The sequence below is a fragment of the Acomys russatus genome, chromosome 15 (genome assembly GCF_903995435.1).
Source record: "Acomys russatus chromosome 15, mAcoRus1.1, whole genome shotgun sequence".
In the NCBI taxonomy this organism is placed as follows: Eukaryota; Metazoa; Chordata; class Mammalia; order Rodentia; family Muridae; genus Acomys; species Acomys russatus.
In genome coordinates this window covers 32,614,934-32,634,435 of record NC_067151.1, presented here as the reverse complement: position 1 = coordinate 32,634,435, position 19,502 = coordinate 32,614,934, and the positions used below count along the sequence as shown (strand labels likewise).

The window sequence follows — 19,502 nt, the reverse complement described above, 5'->3', positions numbered from 1 at the left end:
GGAAGGCCTTGGCTTCCTCCTCTTGCTCTTACCTACAGCAAGACAGCATCTACATACCTTGTAAAGAAACAAGGTTTGGGACTAAGAATATTTCTGAGTCTATCCTTGTTATCTCTCTGTCCACCAGATACTGACAATGAAATAGGTGGCTAGTGTGTGACCATGGGACAACTATCAGCTCTGCTTTCAGTAACCAGGCACGAGTTGTGTGATCTTCCAGCAATGCAAGATGTTTGGCCTATTCTCTCCCTAATAATGTTTCTAAATGTCAATTCTCTCTCACTGCTTACCTTAACAGAGTAATTATTTCACAGCTTTAGTAACTATCTACAAATAATAGTGCTGAGATTTAGTTGGCATTAGAGCCTAGTATTGGCGACCTTACACATCTGCACCTCGTGTTTAAGAATTCAGGGAGGGATTTTGCCTGAAAGGATGGCGCAGTGTAAGGGACAGGCTGGCATCCAGACAGGCACTGGGGAAATCATAGATGTCTCTGAGTTCCTGGCTATATTCAGATGTACTCCTGGGGCCGCACACCAAGGCTTTGCCTGCCTCTCTCCCCCAATCGCTTTCTCATCTCTTTTATTGGTCTCCTCCCCTGCCAGCCATGCTGCAAAGGCCTTATGTTTGTTGACAACCCAGGTCTTTAAAGCTACTGACCTGAAGCTCCCCATGGGCTTTCCAGATCGCACCAGCAGCTCTCTGCTAGCTTTTCACGTGGATTGAAATGTGCCATGGGGAAGTGACAGATGAGGCAAACGTTAAGACACTTTGCATCGTGTATAAGATTCACCTCCACCTGGTTCTTACCGGACACTAGTGAACTGGAGCGTAGAACACGTGTATAAGAACAAACGTATCTAAATACTTTAATATGTTTTGAATTCATTTTCTTGGATTCCTTGGCGACCCTCGTTTGTTGATGGAAGAACTGAGGTTGCAGACAAAGTTTTTAAGTATATGAAATAGCTTGTGAGTAATTGCTACTAAGGAAATGTATATTCCTCAAGGTAGAAAAATGTCTAAATCTTAAGATTTGCATCATTGAAAGCCCATTGCTACACCAGGGAAGCACAATCTATTTTCCTTCCATGAGGGCATGATGAAACTCTTCTGTTTGTTTTTAGCAAATAATTCTGGTGTGAACAAGCGGCAGATCACAGATCTTGTGGACCAGAGCATCCAGATCAACGCTCACTGCTTTGTGGTCACAGCAGATAATCGCTACATCCTCATCTGTGGGTTTTGGGATAAGAGTTTCAGAGTTTACTCTACAGAAACAGGTAATCTTTGCAACAAGGGTTTATTCTCGGTGTTCAGGAGATGATGGAAGTGTAAGGACCTGAATTCCAACCCAGCAACCACATAAGAGCCTATACACACCTATAATCCCAGCACTGAAGGGTCAGACAGGGGAGATCCCTGGGGCTGAATTGGCAAACTCTGGGTCCAGTCTCCAAAACAAGATGGAGAGTGACTAAGGAAAACATCTGATACCAACCCCTGGCCTCCACTCATATGGACACACATACGCCCACACAAACACATACATGTGCCACACATGCACTCACAGAGAGCGTATCCCTCTAATGTGAAGTCATGATAGTAGATATTCCATGCTGTGCCAACTCTAAGTGGTCAAGGCTTGGTGATTTACACTGTAAGCTAAGCCCCTGGTTCTGCCTCAGAAATGAACTACTGCTCTAGCTCACTACTGACCTAAGTTTATACCTAAGTGGCGCTGCCATATTCACACTCATATCCAAGATAAAAAGTAAAACTCTCCATTGTCAGAAAAAAAAAACATGGTGATCTCATTTTACAAGACCTTTCCTTAAAAATGTGCATGGATATGATTTATCTTGCAAATTTGTGGGTCTGTGAACTCTTTCCACAAATCAGTAAAATAAAATTAATTCTGTTTTCGTAAAGACAGTGGGTCTAAGTGACATGACTCCTTCTGTGCTGCAGGGAAGCTGACACAAATTGTATTTGGCCACTGGGATGTAGTCACGTGCCTGGCCCGGTCCGAGTCCTACATCGGTGGGGACTGCTACATTGTGTCTGGATCTCGGGACGCCACCTTGCTTCTCTGGTACTGGAGTGGGAGGCACCATATCATAGGAGACAACCCCAACAGCAGTAAGTGCTCCCCGCAATGGCTCTTTCAAACAATACATAACTTAAGTGCATTTTCTTGGTTTACTTCCTTCATGTTCACAGAGTCTGGAAAGACTTAAAATATGAAAGCTTATGTGGCTAAGACAAAACAAAATTGTAAATTGAACTGTTACTAGTCACCAGGTCTTCTGATGACAGCCACTCGCTGATCCCTTCAGCTGCTGTCCCCAACACTTAGATGTCCCCATGCTTCAGAAATGTTCCCTGGGCTGGTAAATCTCGGGGATTCTCTCAGCTAGGTATAACCTCTGCCTTCTTTAAAATTCAGTAAGCTTTTATCTATGCATCAGTCGAGTGGCTCACCATTTTCTTCCAAGTCAGTTGCCTTGCCTGAGGTGCCTGTAAAGAAGCTCTGTGTGAGGAGAGAAGACAATGCTTCCTAAGAGTATGCCCTGCCAGGAAGGCTCTGGAAGTCCCACACATACAGGCCAGCACTTCAACAGCAGCGTCCAGAGTTAGATTTCCAAGGACTCATCTTACGCAGTCCTGGTGATGCCACGTTTGGGAGATCCTGAGTAACTCTGAGTCCTGGCATTGTGGTGTACGTGAGAAGTTTCCAGTAAATAGTGTTGTTAAGTGACCGAAATGCTAGACAGAACCTGGCCAAGAAATAAGGACCACTTTTAATTACCAAACCATCAGTGGCTAGAATGTCTGTTTCCTGTATAGTATGAAATAATTTCTGTGAGGTTTTCAAAGTGTCAAGTTTGCCTAGGTCAGGCTAATCCAAGCTGTAATATATGTATCAACCACACCTTAAATATGGGTTGGGGAATAGTAGCAATGTCATATCTAGCAATGGTACAGGGCACAGAAGCAGCGAGGCTATGGATGGGGACTGATATGGCTAGGATGGAGGCAGTTAGGGATGGACATAGCTAAAGATGGAAGTAGTTTGGGAGATGAAGAATAGAATTGGTGGCATGGGGATGCCTCTGGATGACCAGGGATGGCGATAGTTAAGGATGGAGATGGCTGAGGCTGGAGGTTGCCAGGGATGGTGATAGTGAAGGGTGGAAGGCCTGGGTAGAGATGGTTAAGGATATAAATATCTGTGAATAGTGAGAATGCCTTGAAATCCCACACTTCTTCCAGCTCGTGTGTTTTTTATGCTAAATGCTGCAAAATAAGAGATGGCTGTTAATGGACAGCAACTAAGTCTCTATCATATAGTACAGAGACTACAGGAATATATCATTAAAGACGTTGCTCGAACATTGCACCTGATTGCCAAATGATAGATGAAGTTGACTCCCAGTGTTGATAGCTAGAGTTGGAGTGTGTTATGAAGCGATGCTTATCTCTTGGTGTGGGGTGAGAAGGACAGTATGAAAAATGAAGGCACCTAGCCTACACTGGAGTAGGGTATGACAGTGACTCACGGGTTTCCTGACCTGTTCAGATTATTTGTTTCCAATTCTACATTACCAATGAGCATTTCCTGATAAATGTGAATAAGCTAATATCCTTATGTTCACTTCTAACCCCCCCCCATCTCATCTGCAGCAGGGGTCTAGTGTGTGGGGGAGGGGGGCTGTCCCTCCACACATGGAGTGTTATCTAAGCATGTCCAAATGGTCTTTATCTCTGTAGTACTATAGCTCTCCTTAAACTGTCCAAGCAACAAAGCTTTGTTTCATGTTACATATACATTGACAAAAATTAGACATATAAAAGAATTTTTTAAAGTAACAGAAAAGCATTTTATACATTTAACTAACTAACTAACTAACATCCTCACAGTGAAACTCAGAAGGAAATCCATATGGCTAGAGAGATGGACCAGAGAGAGCCTTCTTGTGAGTACTGCTCTTGCAGAGGACCCAAGTTTGATTCCAAGCACCCACCCAGCAGGAGGCTCACATCCTGTAACTCCAGTTCCAGGATAATCTGGTGCCTCTGACATCCTTGGGCACCTTCACTCACATGTATGTACTCTACACTGATACACATACACATAATTAAAAATTAACTCTTCTAAAGAGAAATTCATATCTTAAAAGCTACCATCTGGTAGCAATGGTGAGATATTTTATGTTATATATTATCATTAGGTAAAGAACTTGAAAGAAAATACTAAATTATAGTAACTGTAGGTGTTGCCTATGCTGTGATCTAGGGTGCCTTTAACTCTAAAGATGGAGAGTACTGGTCCATCGGCAAAGTTAAATCTAGAAATAGCTAAAACAGTTAAACCCCTGGTAACAGATGCTATGTAAATGCTTGATGTTTATGTGAATCAATAAGAATGAATTAGTCAATATAATATTTATTTTTGAAAACAGAATTTTTAGAGGCAAGGTTTTACTGTGTAGCCCTGGCTAGCCTAGAACTCCTCCTCTGTAGACCAGGCTGCTCTGTTCCTCACAGAGATCCACCTGCCTTTGCCTCCCTGATGCTCACATTAAAGGCATGCACCGTCACACCTTTCTTTAAAAGTCAGCATTTTATTTCAGCCTTAAATAAGGATAAGCTTATGCTTTAAAAAACATGATTACCAACATAGATTTTTCAGTATTGCTTCCATATGTAAGAATGTTTTTAAAATAAAAAACCCTTGTCATCATTATGAATCCAGAAACTTCCATAAAATGTACTCTGCTGCCCTTGATCTGACATGAAATGTGGGCTGGGGTGTGTGTCTCCCTTTGTCCTTAGCAGAGGAAACAGTTGCTCTTCTAGAAAAAGCAGGAGAAGCAGATGCAGTAAGGGTAGAGCAGGCGATGCTGTTGCTGCCTGCTTTGTCCCTGGGACTCTACGCAGCTATGAGTACCAAACAGTAGAAGTCGCGCCTTCACACTCAAGTCCTGCCCCTTGGGTGAGCAAGCACACTGAGTACTTCCGTGGCTCAGTAGCTCTATCAGATAAGATTAACACCTCCAGTACATGGACACACACATGGAACTTTGCAACCTGGGTGCGGATTCATGAGTTGTATTTTTGGTTTGTTTTGGTTTGGTTTTATTTGTTTGTTTGTTTTTTGAGACAAGGTTTCTCTGTGTAGCCTTGGCTGTCCTCAACTTGGTTTGCAGACCAGGCTGGCCTTGAACTCACAGCGATCTGCCTGCCTCTGCCTCTCTGAGTGCTAGGATTAACAGGCGCATGTCCCCACGCCTGGCTGAGTTATATTTAAAAACAAAAAAACAAACTTACTGCTTTTTGCCAAGTGTATAATCACAATAGTAAAATCTTTAGATAGGCAATGCTATTTAGTATTCCTGCAATCTGATAGCTTTGTACCCTTCTCTACAACAGTCTGCCCCTACAGCATGTCTCAAGAAATTGAGTCAATATGCATTTTAAAAGGCAGCCATAGCCATACCTGTGACAGCTGTGGAACTGCCATAGGCATTGCAGTCATTGTCATCAAAAACTAGTAATGTAAAAATGGGGATTTTTTTCTCTCTTCTGTCCACTTTAATCTAATCTAGCTACCAAGTCACAGGTTAGAGGACCAGGCTGTATGTGTTTTCTGTCTCAACATACATTGCTGTTCAATAACAAAAAGATAGTTATACCTAAATTGGTAATTGTGTGTGGCATAATGCCCTTGGATTTGTAGGGTGTATACACTAACCTAGACTTGAAGGGGAACCTGTAGCCCAGGACAGTGTTGTCCTGTAGCTGCTATAATGTGGAGATTAGCTTACCATAGATATTGAATCATTTTGTATGTCAAAGAGACCAAACCAGACTCGTTCATCAAGCCAGCATCCTGGAATGACGATTTGTATCTGAGTTTATGTAAGCATCGCTGAAATCTAACCATGAAGTCAAAGGGCCTGAGTACACTTGTTTCTTTTGTATTGTCAGAGCTACATAATAATGGATGCCTCTATTCTACAAAGAAAAATAAGTAATGTTTGTAAATTTCTAGGCAGGTAGAAAGAAAAGTTAGTTTCACTGTGTTAACTATATTGTGACTGATTTAGTTATCTTGGAAAGTGGCATAATGTCTTTTTCTAAGTTTGTTTTGGTTTGGTTTTTTGTTTTTTTGTTTTGTTTTGTTTTGTTTTGTTTTACCATTTCTATGACTGTACTACAAAGACAATAGAAATTTGCAAACAGATTATGGCACAAAATTCCAGACGAATAGGCTACCACCTCCTGCTGCAAATCGAATGGTCCTGTTCACTACTGCATTTTATATTGGTGATACTATTGTTATTTTTTCACATGGCTCTGACCATAGGAAATCATCAGTAGGTCCCTGGCTAGATAACAGACTAGCAAAGACACGAGGGACAGGTGCTTTCATCTGAAGCAGCCTTACACAAATTCTGAAACTAATTTGGAAGTGATAAAAATTAATTTGCGCACTTTAATTGGAAGCAGCCTCCTGCATGAAAGAACGCAGAGCAGAGCAGGCAATTTGTGCTAGGAGCTGATTGAATTTTTTGTCAGGTAGGTGTCTTGGACTTGGCCGCTTATCCTCTAGAGTCCTTCTTTGCAATATATTACAGCCCATCTCTGACTGGTGAGCTTTAACCAGATCAATGCTATTCTTGCAGAATCCCCAGGGCACAAGTTTCATTGATCTTGGGACTTGACAGCTCTCATTACGTGCTGTAGCTTCCAACAAGATAGTCACCAGAGGAGCGAGTTAACATCATTGTGTCTTCAGTAGACCCCCAAAACACATTAGGACCTCAGCTCAAGACCAACATGCTTTAACAAATGTAATTTAAATGTTTATTTTGAGCGATACATACATATGAAAATTTAAAAACAATAGCAATATAAAACCCTGAAAGGAGATTTAGTACTCATCTTTCAAATCAAATCTACCAGTATCCACTGAGATGGTTATAGGCTGTTCAGCTCCACTTTTTAAACCCAGATCTCTCTGCTCATGTGTAAACACTGTGCAGACCATGAAAAGACTGAAAAGACATTTCCAGCTATGCACGCGCACCTTCTCTGGGCACTTACTGTGCTGGACTCACCTTGGACACTGACCTTCCTATCAGCTGTAGCCTTCAGCCAAACATACCAAGCTGAGTTCAGTTCTTTGTTTGCCACCAGCCTTTTATCTAAAGGCAATCCCACCACTGACCAGCAGTATAAGCACTAGGATATGGACAGAGACTGGCCCAGAGGCAATCTTTAATTAATTAAACACACACACACACACACACACACACACACGCACACACGCACACACGCGCGCGCGCGCGCACACACACACACACACACACACACACACACACACACACACGAAACTAGCTGGCTCATTCCTCAACCCAAGGCATCTTATCTAGGATGTAGTAAATGCTAACATGTTTTCTTAGGTGTTAGAGGAAGCATGGTCAGCTTGTGATAATTTTCAGTCACGGGACATTCTGAGGCTATGTGGCCATGCCCATAGCGGGCCATCCATCCTAGCTCAGGACAGGCCGGGGTATGAGGCCATTCTACATAGCGTCCCATCTCATACCTGGAGACATTTTGGGGCTTGTGACAAGGCTGGGTCTGCTCTTCTCTTCTTCTATGTCTTCTCCTGTGATGGACCTGAGACTGTAAGAAAGGTGCTTAGCTTGTGAGGGATTATAACATGAACATCAAGTATGGCCAGTTTGTTCTCTGACCAGACAGTGTTGACTCACAAAATGGCACATCTGAGCATAATGTAGAGTCTTTGGGAGCATCAGGCAGTTATTCTTGTGGCTGTTTTGTAGAAGAGGGAGAACCAGAAAGATACCGAGTCCTAGACCCTAGACCACTGTGAATGGGTGGCCAAAGACACCCCATCATGGGCCACTTAGTATGATCCAGCAACCTTTCAGCCACTGTTCTTAGCTATTCCAGAGAATTTCTGGTGAAGATTTTAAATCACAATGTCAATGAAATTGCTGTAGCATTTAATGCTTTATTTTGGAAATGTAAATTAAAACTCCATCATATTTTTATTAAGTGTAAGCATGAACAAAAAAAAAATGGTTTGCATCTTGATTCTGTAGTGGTATTACCAAGGCCAGAAATAAAGTCTGAATGCTGTGTGTCACTGAAGTTCACCCTCTGATGCTCACAGACCCACACTGAGGACTGTGGGTCCAGAGCCTCAGTCTGTGTGCTGACCATGTCTCAAAGCCACAGACCATCTTAATAAGCACTCTCCTGTCACATCTGTGCAGCATCGACAGCCTTTGTCATTTTCCCCATTTGTTTCAAGGATACTAAAATGATTTTTGATAAAGGTGAGATGTACTCTGCTTATTTTAAGTCTTTTCTGTTTAGAATTTCCAGTACTTGGCTGTGAGAACCAGATGCATTTGTTCCATATCATCCATTGCACTGGAGTGAGGCAAGATGAGGAGGAAATGAGTGGGGAAGGGGTGAAGTGCCGTGGTCCCTGGAAGGGAGGTCTCACCTGCACCTCCCTCCGTGCCAGGCCCTTTAACCCTGAGCTCCATCCATCAGCTGTGATGTGACAGTGACAGGGTATTACCAAGATCTCGAGTGACTGTTGGGGTGTGTGACATCTGTCCCTGGTGATGAAATATAGGAAAAGCACTTGTCCTTGCTGCAGATTTTCTGACTCAAAACACACTTTGAAGAACATTTTTTTTTTTTTTTTTTTTTTTACTTTCACAGCTGAAGCTGGAGCAGATTGAAAAGAGCAGTATTTCCAGGGCCCTAAACAGCACTACTTAATATTTAGGTTCCCCCTCCACAGTCTAAGATCATAATGAAAAGCAATTAGATGGGTTTTCCTTGTGGAAAATATATCACATAAGGAATTTAATTTTTTTTTTTGCTCATTTTTCTTAATTCTTTACCATTGAATGATTGCTTTTTTTTTTTTTTTTATAGCATATAAGGGACATAAATTATATCTAGTAACTTGTTAAAGATATAATTTCAGGGTTTTTTTCCAGTATACTAATATCCTCAAAATAATCAGAGATTTAAACTAGATCTGGGAGAGAAGGCTAAGTGAGTGAGTGCAGTTAACCAAGTATGAGGGGGGTCTGCATTTGAATTCCCCACCACATACTAGGGTGGCCAGTAGTGACCTTGCACATCTGTATACCCAGCATTGGGTGGTCACTGGCCAGACAAGTTTAGCCAAAACAGCAAGCTCCAGATTCACTGAAACACAGTGTCAACCTCTAGCTACAAGTATGTACACACATCTTATTAATGCCCAATTCTTGCTTTAACAGGAAACTCAGGATGTTTTGGAAACATGAATTGTTAGTTGTGTGAATATGTTTCAGGTGAACTCAGGACTGTAGGAGATACTTGCCATATTCAAAGCCCATTACAGCAGTGCATAAACTTAAAACTGATAACACACTGCTGTGCGCAACAGTACCCAGTCTCCCAGTCTGCATTTCAGAAATGCACCAAAGGGGAAATGCCATTTGATATATGGGAGAAGACTCACCCTACATGGATAATCTCTAGAGATGCAGAAAATAGTAAGCCCTCCCAGTGTCACATCAGTGCCTAAGGGACATGCAGGTAGCAGGTGCACATGCCAGCTCTTGCGCCTTCACGTCTCTGCATCTGCTCCTGTACAGTGGGTGCCAGGGTATCAGGCCAGGACACAGTTCTTGGAAAGAGGAGTGCCAAGACCTAAGGCCCAAACACAAGGAAGTTCTCTGAAAGACAACATAGGCATGAGGGGACCCATGCAGAAGGAGTGCCCAGAGAAAAAGCAGACAAGAAACCCAAAAAGTTCCCAAGCTGAGCAGCCTACTCCACAAAACAAGATAAAAATAAACAGAAGAGAAAGCAGGGAACTTTAAAAATGTGTGATATTCTTTAAGATGTGAGAAGGGCGAATTAACAATTCTACATTTCTTATGCAGGGTTGAGAACAAAGGAATTCCTTTTATTTCTTTAATCTTAAGCATATAAATACTTAATGTGTAATAAATATTTAAAAATTTTTCTAATTCCAGAAACAAAGGCAAATCTGGCTGCTATGTGGAAGAACCAACTTGGTTCTTTTTCAAGAGAACAAAATTGACAACATCACAAAGAAAGAGTGGGAGGGTGGGTCTCATACCTTGCAAATGGGTTTTTAAGCCCCTGCACCCTAGCTAGAGAAGAACACACTTACAGTTAATCCTCAAGCAAAAGTTCACAGGAAAAAATTCACAGCATAATTATGACCACAACAGGGTTTCATGTAACTACCTGGAAGAAGTTTTAGTCTGATCAGAACAACTTAGCACAGAATATCATAGAATTTTCTGTCCTCAAGAAAGTATCCACTGATCTCTTAGCACTTGATTTTTTTTAGCATTCTGAAAGAGTTGGTTGCAGTTATAAGACGCAGATTACAATGTGGCTCTTCAAGGTGCAAGAGCAATGGCTTGTAAAGCTGGTGACTTCGAACAAAGTCATTGTGCTCAGATACACGCACAAAGGTAGCTTCCTCCACATGCGCTCTTTGCTAAGATGGTACTACAATGCATCCAACATCAACCCATGGCATATACAATAAGAGTTTAGTGTAACTGCTGGGGGAAAAAATGTGACATGGGTGACCATAAGCCACATAAGAACACATGTTGTTCCTGGAAACCTGGTATCACAAGCCATCATTACATTGCTGCTACATGCTACATGTCCTTGCCTTTGACAACCCTCATTCAGCTCCTCGCCAGTAGAAGGCAGCCAGGCAGTTGGGGAGCATTTTTAGAGGTGAGGCCACCAATGGAAGATGGGTCAGCTTGACTTCCTAGCTAGTGTGGTTCCTAAGAAGTGGAAAATTGAGATTCTTGCCTTTCCTTAATAGCTTTGCCTGTAACTTTCTCCTGCTTCCTCTTACGGGATTTTTTCTAAGAGAGTATGAAAGCACGAGATTCAGAAATAGGACCTCCCACTGAAATCCAGCTCTTGTTACAGAGGCACTGGGGAGGGGGCTGAGTGGCCCTCCAGAGCCTTCTGGGGCAGACTGTGGACCTGGGCAGTTTCTTAGACCTTTTCCATGCATGACCCTTTTTATCCCTGTCATTTTTATGCAACTGTAGTTATACAGGCACAGGAAGAGGTGTACAAATCAAACATTTACCCACAATAAATCATAAACATCTGTTTTAAAACAATTCTTTGGTATACTTAAAATTTCACCATTTATTTTAAAAAAGGAAGCAATGAGATGGGTGTGTTTGTTTTAATGTGAATTAAGTCTTGGTTGAATACACTGGGGGGATGTAGAACATTGTAGACATTTTCAGAGTCAATAGACATACTGATTTCATAGTTCTCAATGCTGAGAATGCCACTTCAGAAAAATGCATAATACGAAATGGCAGGAGCATGTGTAGTCCCTTTCATAAATGGTTGGAAATTCTGTCTTAATTCCAAATTAGAGTTTACCTAATGGATTCTTTAAAAAGTCATGTCAGCAACTTCAAAAATCACGTAGTCTGATACAATCCAATGTAATGTATACTAAGTTGACACATGCTGAGATGACAGTAGGAACGGGTAACAGAAAACAAGTGCAGGACGTTCTCACTAATGCTGTGTGGCTTGAAGGCACACACAGTGAAAGACACTTTTTTCCAGAACCATCCCCATAGAGCTACCAGCTGCCAGGAATGCCATGTGCACATTATCATTGGATTTGAGCTAATTATTGGTGGCTGTGCATTCAGAAACCATTTACTGTTACCCAGTGCTCTGTTTCCCCTATGTTCATATTTAAGCTGGAGCTAGAGACAGTGAGATGATCTGACCTTACACGATGTTGCCATGACTACACAGTTCCACACATAACTGCCTGTTTGAGAGAATAACCACTGACACTTCTGAGCACTCACGTGAATTAACTTCCTTGCTGTCCCAGCTGCCCTGTAGAAAGACAGGGTTAGATCATGTCACACGTGAGGGAGGCAGACAGGTAACGTGAGTGGCTCTAGCCATACAGCTAGTAAATGTCCTTCTTCAACGTTGGTGACTATCTTATCAAGTCTACACTGGTCTCCAGTGATGCCCTGCTACCATTTTTTTTGTAGGTGACTATCCTGCTCCCAGAGCTGTCCTCACAGGCCATGACCATGAAGTTGTCTGTGTCTCCGTCTGTGCTGAACTCGGACTGGTTATCAGCGGTGCTAAAGGTCAGAAGGCGCTTCTTTCATGTTCCGTCTCTAGGCTGTTAGCATTTTCTAGCTAACTGTGACTCTCATTGCTTTCTTCCGGAGAACCAACGTAGTCAGATGTAATCTCTGGGTTCTCTACAGTTCCTTAGTTTCCAACACTGACACAGAGTATGGTTAAAAGCTTATGATGTGGTCACCAGCATCCTATTGCAAACATGGGTAAATTCAACCATGAATCCATGTGATGCAGCTATGAAAGGGGGCGTTTCAGAGGCAAAAGAGGCATACAGCTTATGCATTGGGAACTTGGAGTAGGTTACTCACTAGTCTGCCCTTATGACCTCCCCTTCCTCTGCTGGTCCTTCCTATGCAAAGCGCACTGTGCAGGGGGTGAGGGAAAGGAGACAGACTCTGTTCTTTGCCTTTGTGCAAGAATGCTCATCTGGAAAGGAAACTGAGATGGCTCTTCTGAGGGAATTAGAGACCTCTGTGGGAACTCTCAAGACAGAAAGACTGTGCGCTTTAGGGAGAGCGGAGGAAGCTAGCCAGAGCTGAGCAGAAGCCTAGAGCCTCCAGACGATGAGATTTCATTGTTGAAATTGTTCCACAGCTTTACGGAGAATGAGCAGTCTGAGGTCAAAAGACCATGGACTTTGCATTTTAGAGCAAGAAAGTGAGCCTAGCACTGCAGGTGCAGGCAAAATGCTAATTTTCTACACATGGTGACAGCAAAGGGTTGTGCTCCCTCCCACAAGTCTCCATAGCCCTCCCCTTGTTAGACAGGGTAAGATTAAGTATAGTTTGATAATGACAGCATTTTGTGCATAAAAGTGTGGCTGTTCATATCAATTGGCAAATAAAACTGTATCCACAGTTTGTGCAGGCTTTGGCTTTTGAGTGAGCCAAGAGGCAAGCAAACAATATGAAGTTACCACATTTATTTCCATGATTGGGCCAGTGGAATTTTATCTCCTCAATATATTTTCCATGGCCATGAATAAGATACGCCTTTTTCTGCTTCTCTTTACACCTTTGACCCATTGTTAATTTTAAAAGGCAAAATTTTTCTATAGTTTGAACTAATTGATTATCTTCTTAGTTACACATTTATACCTTACATATAAATGAGCAAAGACAAAGCTTGCTTGGCAGTGACATGTCTATACTGTGATGCTGAAATCGGATGCAAGTGAAGAAATTTAGCAACAGTTCTCATCATTCTCTTAATAAGAACCATCTAAAAACACAGTAGATCAAAGTTCCTGGGCACACTCTTGCCTCATCTGACCATGAAGTTAAAATCTATTTTGACAACTGTTATCTGAGGTGGGAGAAGAGATGAAAACTTTAGCGCACATAGATGCTGCCTCACTGTGGGGTACCAGAGGGGTGAGTGTGTGTGTGTGTGTGTGTGTGCCTGTGTGTGTGTATCTGTGTGTGTGTGTGTGTGTGTGCGCGTGTGTGTGTGTATCTGTGTGTGTGTGTGTGTGTGTGTGTGTGTGTGTGTGTGTGTGTGTGTGTGTATAGGTGGATATAGTCAGTATGTATGCATGCATGAGTGCTACAGCCTCCTGCCTACTCAGGTGTGGTTTTGGAGTGGTGCTCTCTCTAACTGGCCTGGCATCTCTGTTCCCCACTGCAGAGGGCCCTTGCCTGGTCCACACCATCACTGGAGATCTGCTGAGGGCCCTGGAAGGACCAGAGAACTGCTCGTTCCCACGCCTAATTTCCGTGTCCAGCGAAGGCCACTGCATCATATACTATGAGCGAGGACGGTTTAGCAACTTCAGTATCAATGGGAAACTTTTGGCTCAAATGGAGATCAATGATTCCACCAGGGTGAGTACATATCAGTGCTGAGCAGCAAGAAACAGTGGGAGTCAAACCTGCGTGTGGAATGGCTTGGTATAGAGCTTCCCCAGCACCCACTTACACACTTACTGGGATAAACCCAAGACTCCTTAGTCCTGCATATGCTCAGCAAGTTACACTCTAGGGACCACAGCTATCTGCTTAGACAGATAAAACCTTCCCAAGCCTCTTCCCAAGCAACGGCCTCAGCACTATGCTCCCGTGGTACCCTGGTTAGGGTTTCCATGGCTGTGAGAAAACAGCATGCCCAAAACCAACTTGGAGAGGAAAGGGTTTATTTTCGCTTGATGACAGTACATCATGAAGGGAAGACAGGAACTGAAACAGAGACCAAAGAAGAACAGTGCTTACTGCCTTGTTCCTCGTGGCTTGCTCAGCCTATTTTCCTATACAAGTCAGGACCACCTACCCAGGGATGGCACACCCCTGCAATGGGCTGGGCCTCCCACCTCAATCACTCATTAAGAAAATGCCCTGCAAGGCTTGCTTACAGCCTAATCTCATGGAGCCACTTTTTCAACTAGGATTTATTCTTACTGGATGTGTCTAGGTTTGTGCCAAGTTGACAGAAAATGAGTAGGAGAGATAGCATTACAAACAAAGAGGCCTGCCCTGAGAACCCTGACTATAGCTTCAAGTTCCCTATTGTCCTCGTTCACAAATGAAGCCCAGTGGCTGCCGCCTCAGTCCTGAGTACTATTGGGAAGTACAATTCCGCTCTTTGTGCCAAGTCTCCATTATCAACACTTAGAGTTTCACAAAGTGCAATGTTCTATCAAGTTCTTCCTAGATTGAGCAATATTCTCATTTGTGACTTTCATAATTTTATAACTAAATTAGTTTTAAAGATTTTAGTCTAATGTTTAATTATGCTATCTTTGGAGATCAGGGACTATGCACACTTGAATTTAGAGACCGGAAGAGGCCATCAGATCCTCTGGATCTGGAGTCCCATGTGACTGTGAGCCGTGGGGGCTGAGAACCAAACCTGTGTCCTCTAGAAGAGCAGTAAGCACTCTTAACCACTAAGCATCTCTCTAACCCCCTAAATACTTTATTTTATTTTATTCTTTTCAATTGGCTTTAATAAAACCCTATGTTTAAAAAAAAAAAGTGTGAAAGAGTCCATATTGAAAGGTCTGTAGATTGGACTTTAGTAACTTTGAACAATTGGCTAAATAAGGAGATACTGTTAAGGAGATTGACAGTGCTTTCCAGGTGGATGGTTGGTGGTCTGTTGGTTTCTTGGTAGGTGGGTGGGTAGGTAGTTGTTTGTTGGTTTGTGATTGGTGGGTGATTGATGGTTGGTGGTTGGTTAGTGGTTGGTGTATGATTAGTTGGTGGTTGATTAGTGGTCGATGGGAGATTGATTGTTGATTGGTTGATTAGGGGTTGGATGTTGGTTGATGAGTTGATACCTGGTCGTTTGGTGGTTAGTTTCTTGGATATTGTTGGCTGGTTGATGATCAGCTGGTAGTTGATTGGTTGGTATTTGGCTGGTGGTTGGTTGGTGATTGGCTGGTATTTGTTTGGCTATTGGTTGGTTGATTGCTGATTAGTTGGTGGTTGACTGTTTCATGCCTGGTTACTTGGTGCTTGTTTGGTGGGTGGTGGTTGGCCAGTACTTGGTTGATTATTGGAGGTTGGTTGGTTGGTTGGTTGGTTGGCTGGCTGGCTGGCTGTTTGGTTGGTTAAGCTTGCATATACTAGGACAAATGCTTGACTGCTCAGTTATTTAATTGTTGCTCATTCATGATCATTGACATGAACCAAATGAAGAGATGGTTGCTATCTGCCCCCCCTTTTTTTTTCCAGGCTATTCTTCTGAGCAGTGATGGACAGAACCTGGTGACTGGAGGGGATAATGGTGTGGTAGAGGTCTGGCAGGCCTGTGACTTTAAGCAATTGTACATTTACCCTGGATGTGATGCTGGCATTAGAGCCATGGATTTATCCCATGACCAAAGGTAAGTCATGTCAAGGGCAATGTGATCATAGGATCAGGTCAGAAGCTTACCATTCTCCTCATGCAGCCTGTAAGGAGCAAAGGCCAGCACAGACAGGGCAAACTGGAGACAAGTAAGGAAGGCTTAGTTTTTCAACCATAGGAAATGTTTCTAGGAAGAATATTAGCTTTAAAATATGTTAAATATTAACACATACATGTAACAAAACATCTTTTACAGTACAGTAGAATGGTACAGAGGACATCAAGAAAACAGTGTTGCAGGTCCAATCAGAAAAGTGCTTGCTGTGTAAATATGAAGACACTGGTTCAGTTCTCAGAATCCACGTGAAGAAGCAAGGCATGGTGTGCATACTTGTAACCTCATCCCTAGAGAGACAGGACATGGTGATCCCTAGGGCTTATGGGCCATCCAGCTAGTCTAGTCTGTGGGCTCCAAGACAGAGACCTCCTGTCAAGAACAATAAAGGGTCTGAGGAAAGAAATCCGGAGTAGTTTTATGGCCTACACACACACACACACACACACACACACACACACACACACACACACACACACACACACTAAATAGAAGGAAAGAGGAAGACAATGTGACAATGCAATCTGAGGAATAAATGTTTTTTAAGGAAAGATTATGATTACTATTAAAGAAGACCAGAAAATAGATGTGGCTTATTTCTTAATTATTTTTATATGCATGAGTGTTTTTAATGTGTTTAAATATCTTCTTAAGTGGATTAAACATTCTTCCTTCAATTCCTTCAATTCCTTCACATGCTTTTCACAAGTATCTGTTACCAGTATTATAGCTAAGGTATCCTGCAAAGTGCTAAGGGTACATAACAAGTGACCCATCACACAATCCTAAGTAATTACATGCAAGAGGAGCAGGACTAGAACCCTGGGAGGAGATGAGTGGCCATGTGGGAGGCTGAGAAGGAGCCATTTGTCAGTCAGGGTCAAAGCAGGCATCAGGCATACAGAACCATGGTAGTGTAGGAAAGGTGTCAACTATCTTCCTGCTTCCATTTTAAATCATTATTAATTTTGATAATGTGTACTGAACAAAGTAGTGCTACATTAGACAGTTCATGCACAGACAGTGTACCTGGTCAACACATACTGGGGAAATAGAAGCAGGACACATTGGTCTTGATGATGGGCCGGATTAACAGCCAAGCACACTGTTCCATCAAGACAGGCGTCATGAGACTGGAACTCGGTGCTAGTGAGTCACCCCGGCACAAGCAATAGGGGACAGAGATGACCTCACCTACATGGTGACAATGACTCAGGATGGATTCGCTAAATCAGAAGGTTTTATGATACTAACTGCTGCTGTGCAGTAGCTAAGCTATCCAACAGACGGACGAAATAGGTACCTGAGCTTTCAGGAAGGCTTGTGGTTCATATATCTAACCCCCTAGCAATGCTCTGTAGTGAGCAGGAAAGGGGTGCAGTGGTTAAGGACAGTAAGAAAAAAGGACTGAAGTCTACAGAAAGGCCTGGCTTCTCCCAGAGGAGGATGCTGCTAGACCATGAATGTGACAGCTGAGAGGCGGCAGACCCCAGGTCACACTAGAGCATGTGGTTTGATGGGCTTTACTCACGCTCTCCACTAGCACAGCAGCTCTTGGCAGAAGTGAGAGGAAAGGCTTGAGCTCTCAGTGAACACAGTTAAAACTTGGGAACTCCGGAGATAAGGCCAGTGTCAGCATGAAGTGGCAAGTACATACCGTTCTCCTGTTTTTCTTCACCACCGTCTCTGCTTTTCCAGGACTCTGATCACTGGCATGGCTTCCGGCAGCATTGTAGCTTTTAATATAGATTTTAATCGGTGGCATTATGAGCATCAGAACAGGTACTGAGGAGAAGCAGCGGAAGCCTCATTCAAGTGGGAGCTCAAGTGCTCCGTGGACAGGCAGGATCTCTGGTGAGGACACTTGTCCACATCGGCCTCTGTTTGTACATCCATCCCACCCAGCAGTTGCCGAACATCATAGTCGGGAGCCATTTCACCATTTTTTCCAAGACTGAACACCAGCTGCTGTCAAGCAAGCTTATATCATGTAAATTATCTGAATTAGGAGACGTTTTGGTAATTATTTCATATATCGCCGTTTATTGAGAAAAGGTTGTAGGAAGCCTCACAAGAGACTTTTGACAATTCTGAGGAACCTTGTGCCCAGTTGTTACAAAGTTTAAGCTTTGAACCTAACCTGCATCCCATTTCCAGCCTCTTTTCAAGCTGAGAAAACACAACCCACGTTTGATACTTTGTACATCATATGCATCTTATTTAAAGGGATACTTTTGTAAAAGTGAAACCTTGTATAAAGAAAGAGCAGCCTTTGTTAATTTACTGTGGAGTTACAACCTGCATGCTCCCTACTCCCCAGTCTTGATGGAACAGGTGCAGTCAAGCTAGGAAACGGAAAGAACACAGCTTGTTCAAAGGGGTTGAATTTGGGCTCAATCTGTAATTTTTGACATTTTCACAAAACTATAGTTTGCACTTTTTAATCTAAATTCCCCTTCTACGTGAAGTTTGCTCATATAGCATTTGGATACTAAGCCATTCTTTGCCACTATTGGTACTTTATACAAAGAAAATTCAGCCCTGCCCTTTAGGACCTGAAGATGCAACAGAAAAGGAGCCTGGGGATGAGGGTCTAGTTTCCACTGTGTGTAAACGGGAGTCGCAATCGTTAGTCCCATTGCATCGACGTCCCAGCACCTGGACACCGCTCCCCTGGTCAGCCCACTGGCTCCATGGCTCCATGGCTCCATGTCGAGAGGATCAGGATGCTAACATGTCCCTCTCTTTGGTTCTCCAATAGCATAGTTCACTAAGGAGTCAGACTTTATTACAACAATAACAAACATTTCTTGTGAGTTTCTCACCTAAAGCCACATTCCTAACCTAAGGCATTTTATCTTTTCCAATATAAAGTTTATGGCTCTCAAATGATTTTTCCAACCATCGTCCCGATCCAGCTATCACCCAAGGGTCTATACATTTTCATGTTTCTTCTTTGTATATTTGGTGACTGTATTGTCATAGGTGTACATATCGTGTCGGTAGGGCTATGAGGCATGTTACAGGAATGTAATTTTCTCAGAATTTACACTCATTTGCAGTCATTTATTTCAAACGATAAAACAGGATAATGGGTTCTTTGTATTGGCACTTTGCACCAGAAACATATCATTATTTATTGCTGTGATTACTTATTTGTCATCCACCTTGTACTAGAAAGTTTTAGCACTGAATTATTCCTTCTTCATTGTTGTTTGTATTTATGAAATTCTGAAATTATGGGGAATCAGTGTACTGATTACGTTATTCATCACCAGGCTGTGAGCAATATCTTGAGTTTGTAGCTTAGAATTGGGAAGGCACTGAACATCTGGAAGAC

At 42.7% G+C, this 19,502-nt stretch overlaps 1 protein-coding gene across 7 annotated transcripts in view; it reads left to right on the top strand.

The window, feature by feature from the left end:
- Positions 1 to 18,860, top strand: part of Nbea (neurobeachin) — a 657,568-nt gene extending 638,708 nt beyond the window's left edge. For all 7 annotated transcript variants that reach the window (XM_051157177.1, XM_051157179.1, XM_051157174.1 and 4 more), the window contains 6 exons: positions 1,131 to 1,286; positions 1,975 to 2,145; positions 12,162 to 12,263; positions 13,888 to 14,084; positions 15,933 to 16,084; positions 17,861 to 18,860. In XM_051157177.1, the coding sequence (XP_051013134.1) occupies positions 1,131 to 1,286; positions 1,975 to 2,145; positions 12,162 to 12,263; positions 13,888 to 14,084; positions 15,933 to 16,084; positions 17,861 to 17,951 (869 nt within the window). In that variant the 3' untranslated portion in view covers positions 17,952 to 18,860. The remainder of the gene's footprint in view (positions 1 to 1,130; positions 1,287 to 1,974; positions 2,146 to 12,161; positions 12,264 to 13,887; positions 14,085 to 15,932; positions 16,085 to 17,860) is intronic.
- The last annotated feature ends 642 nt before the right edge of the window (positions 18,861 to 19,502 follow it).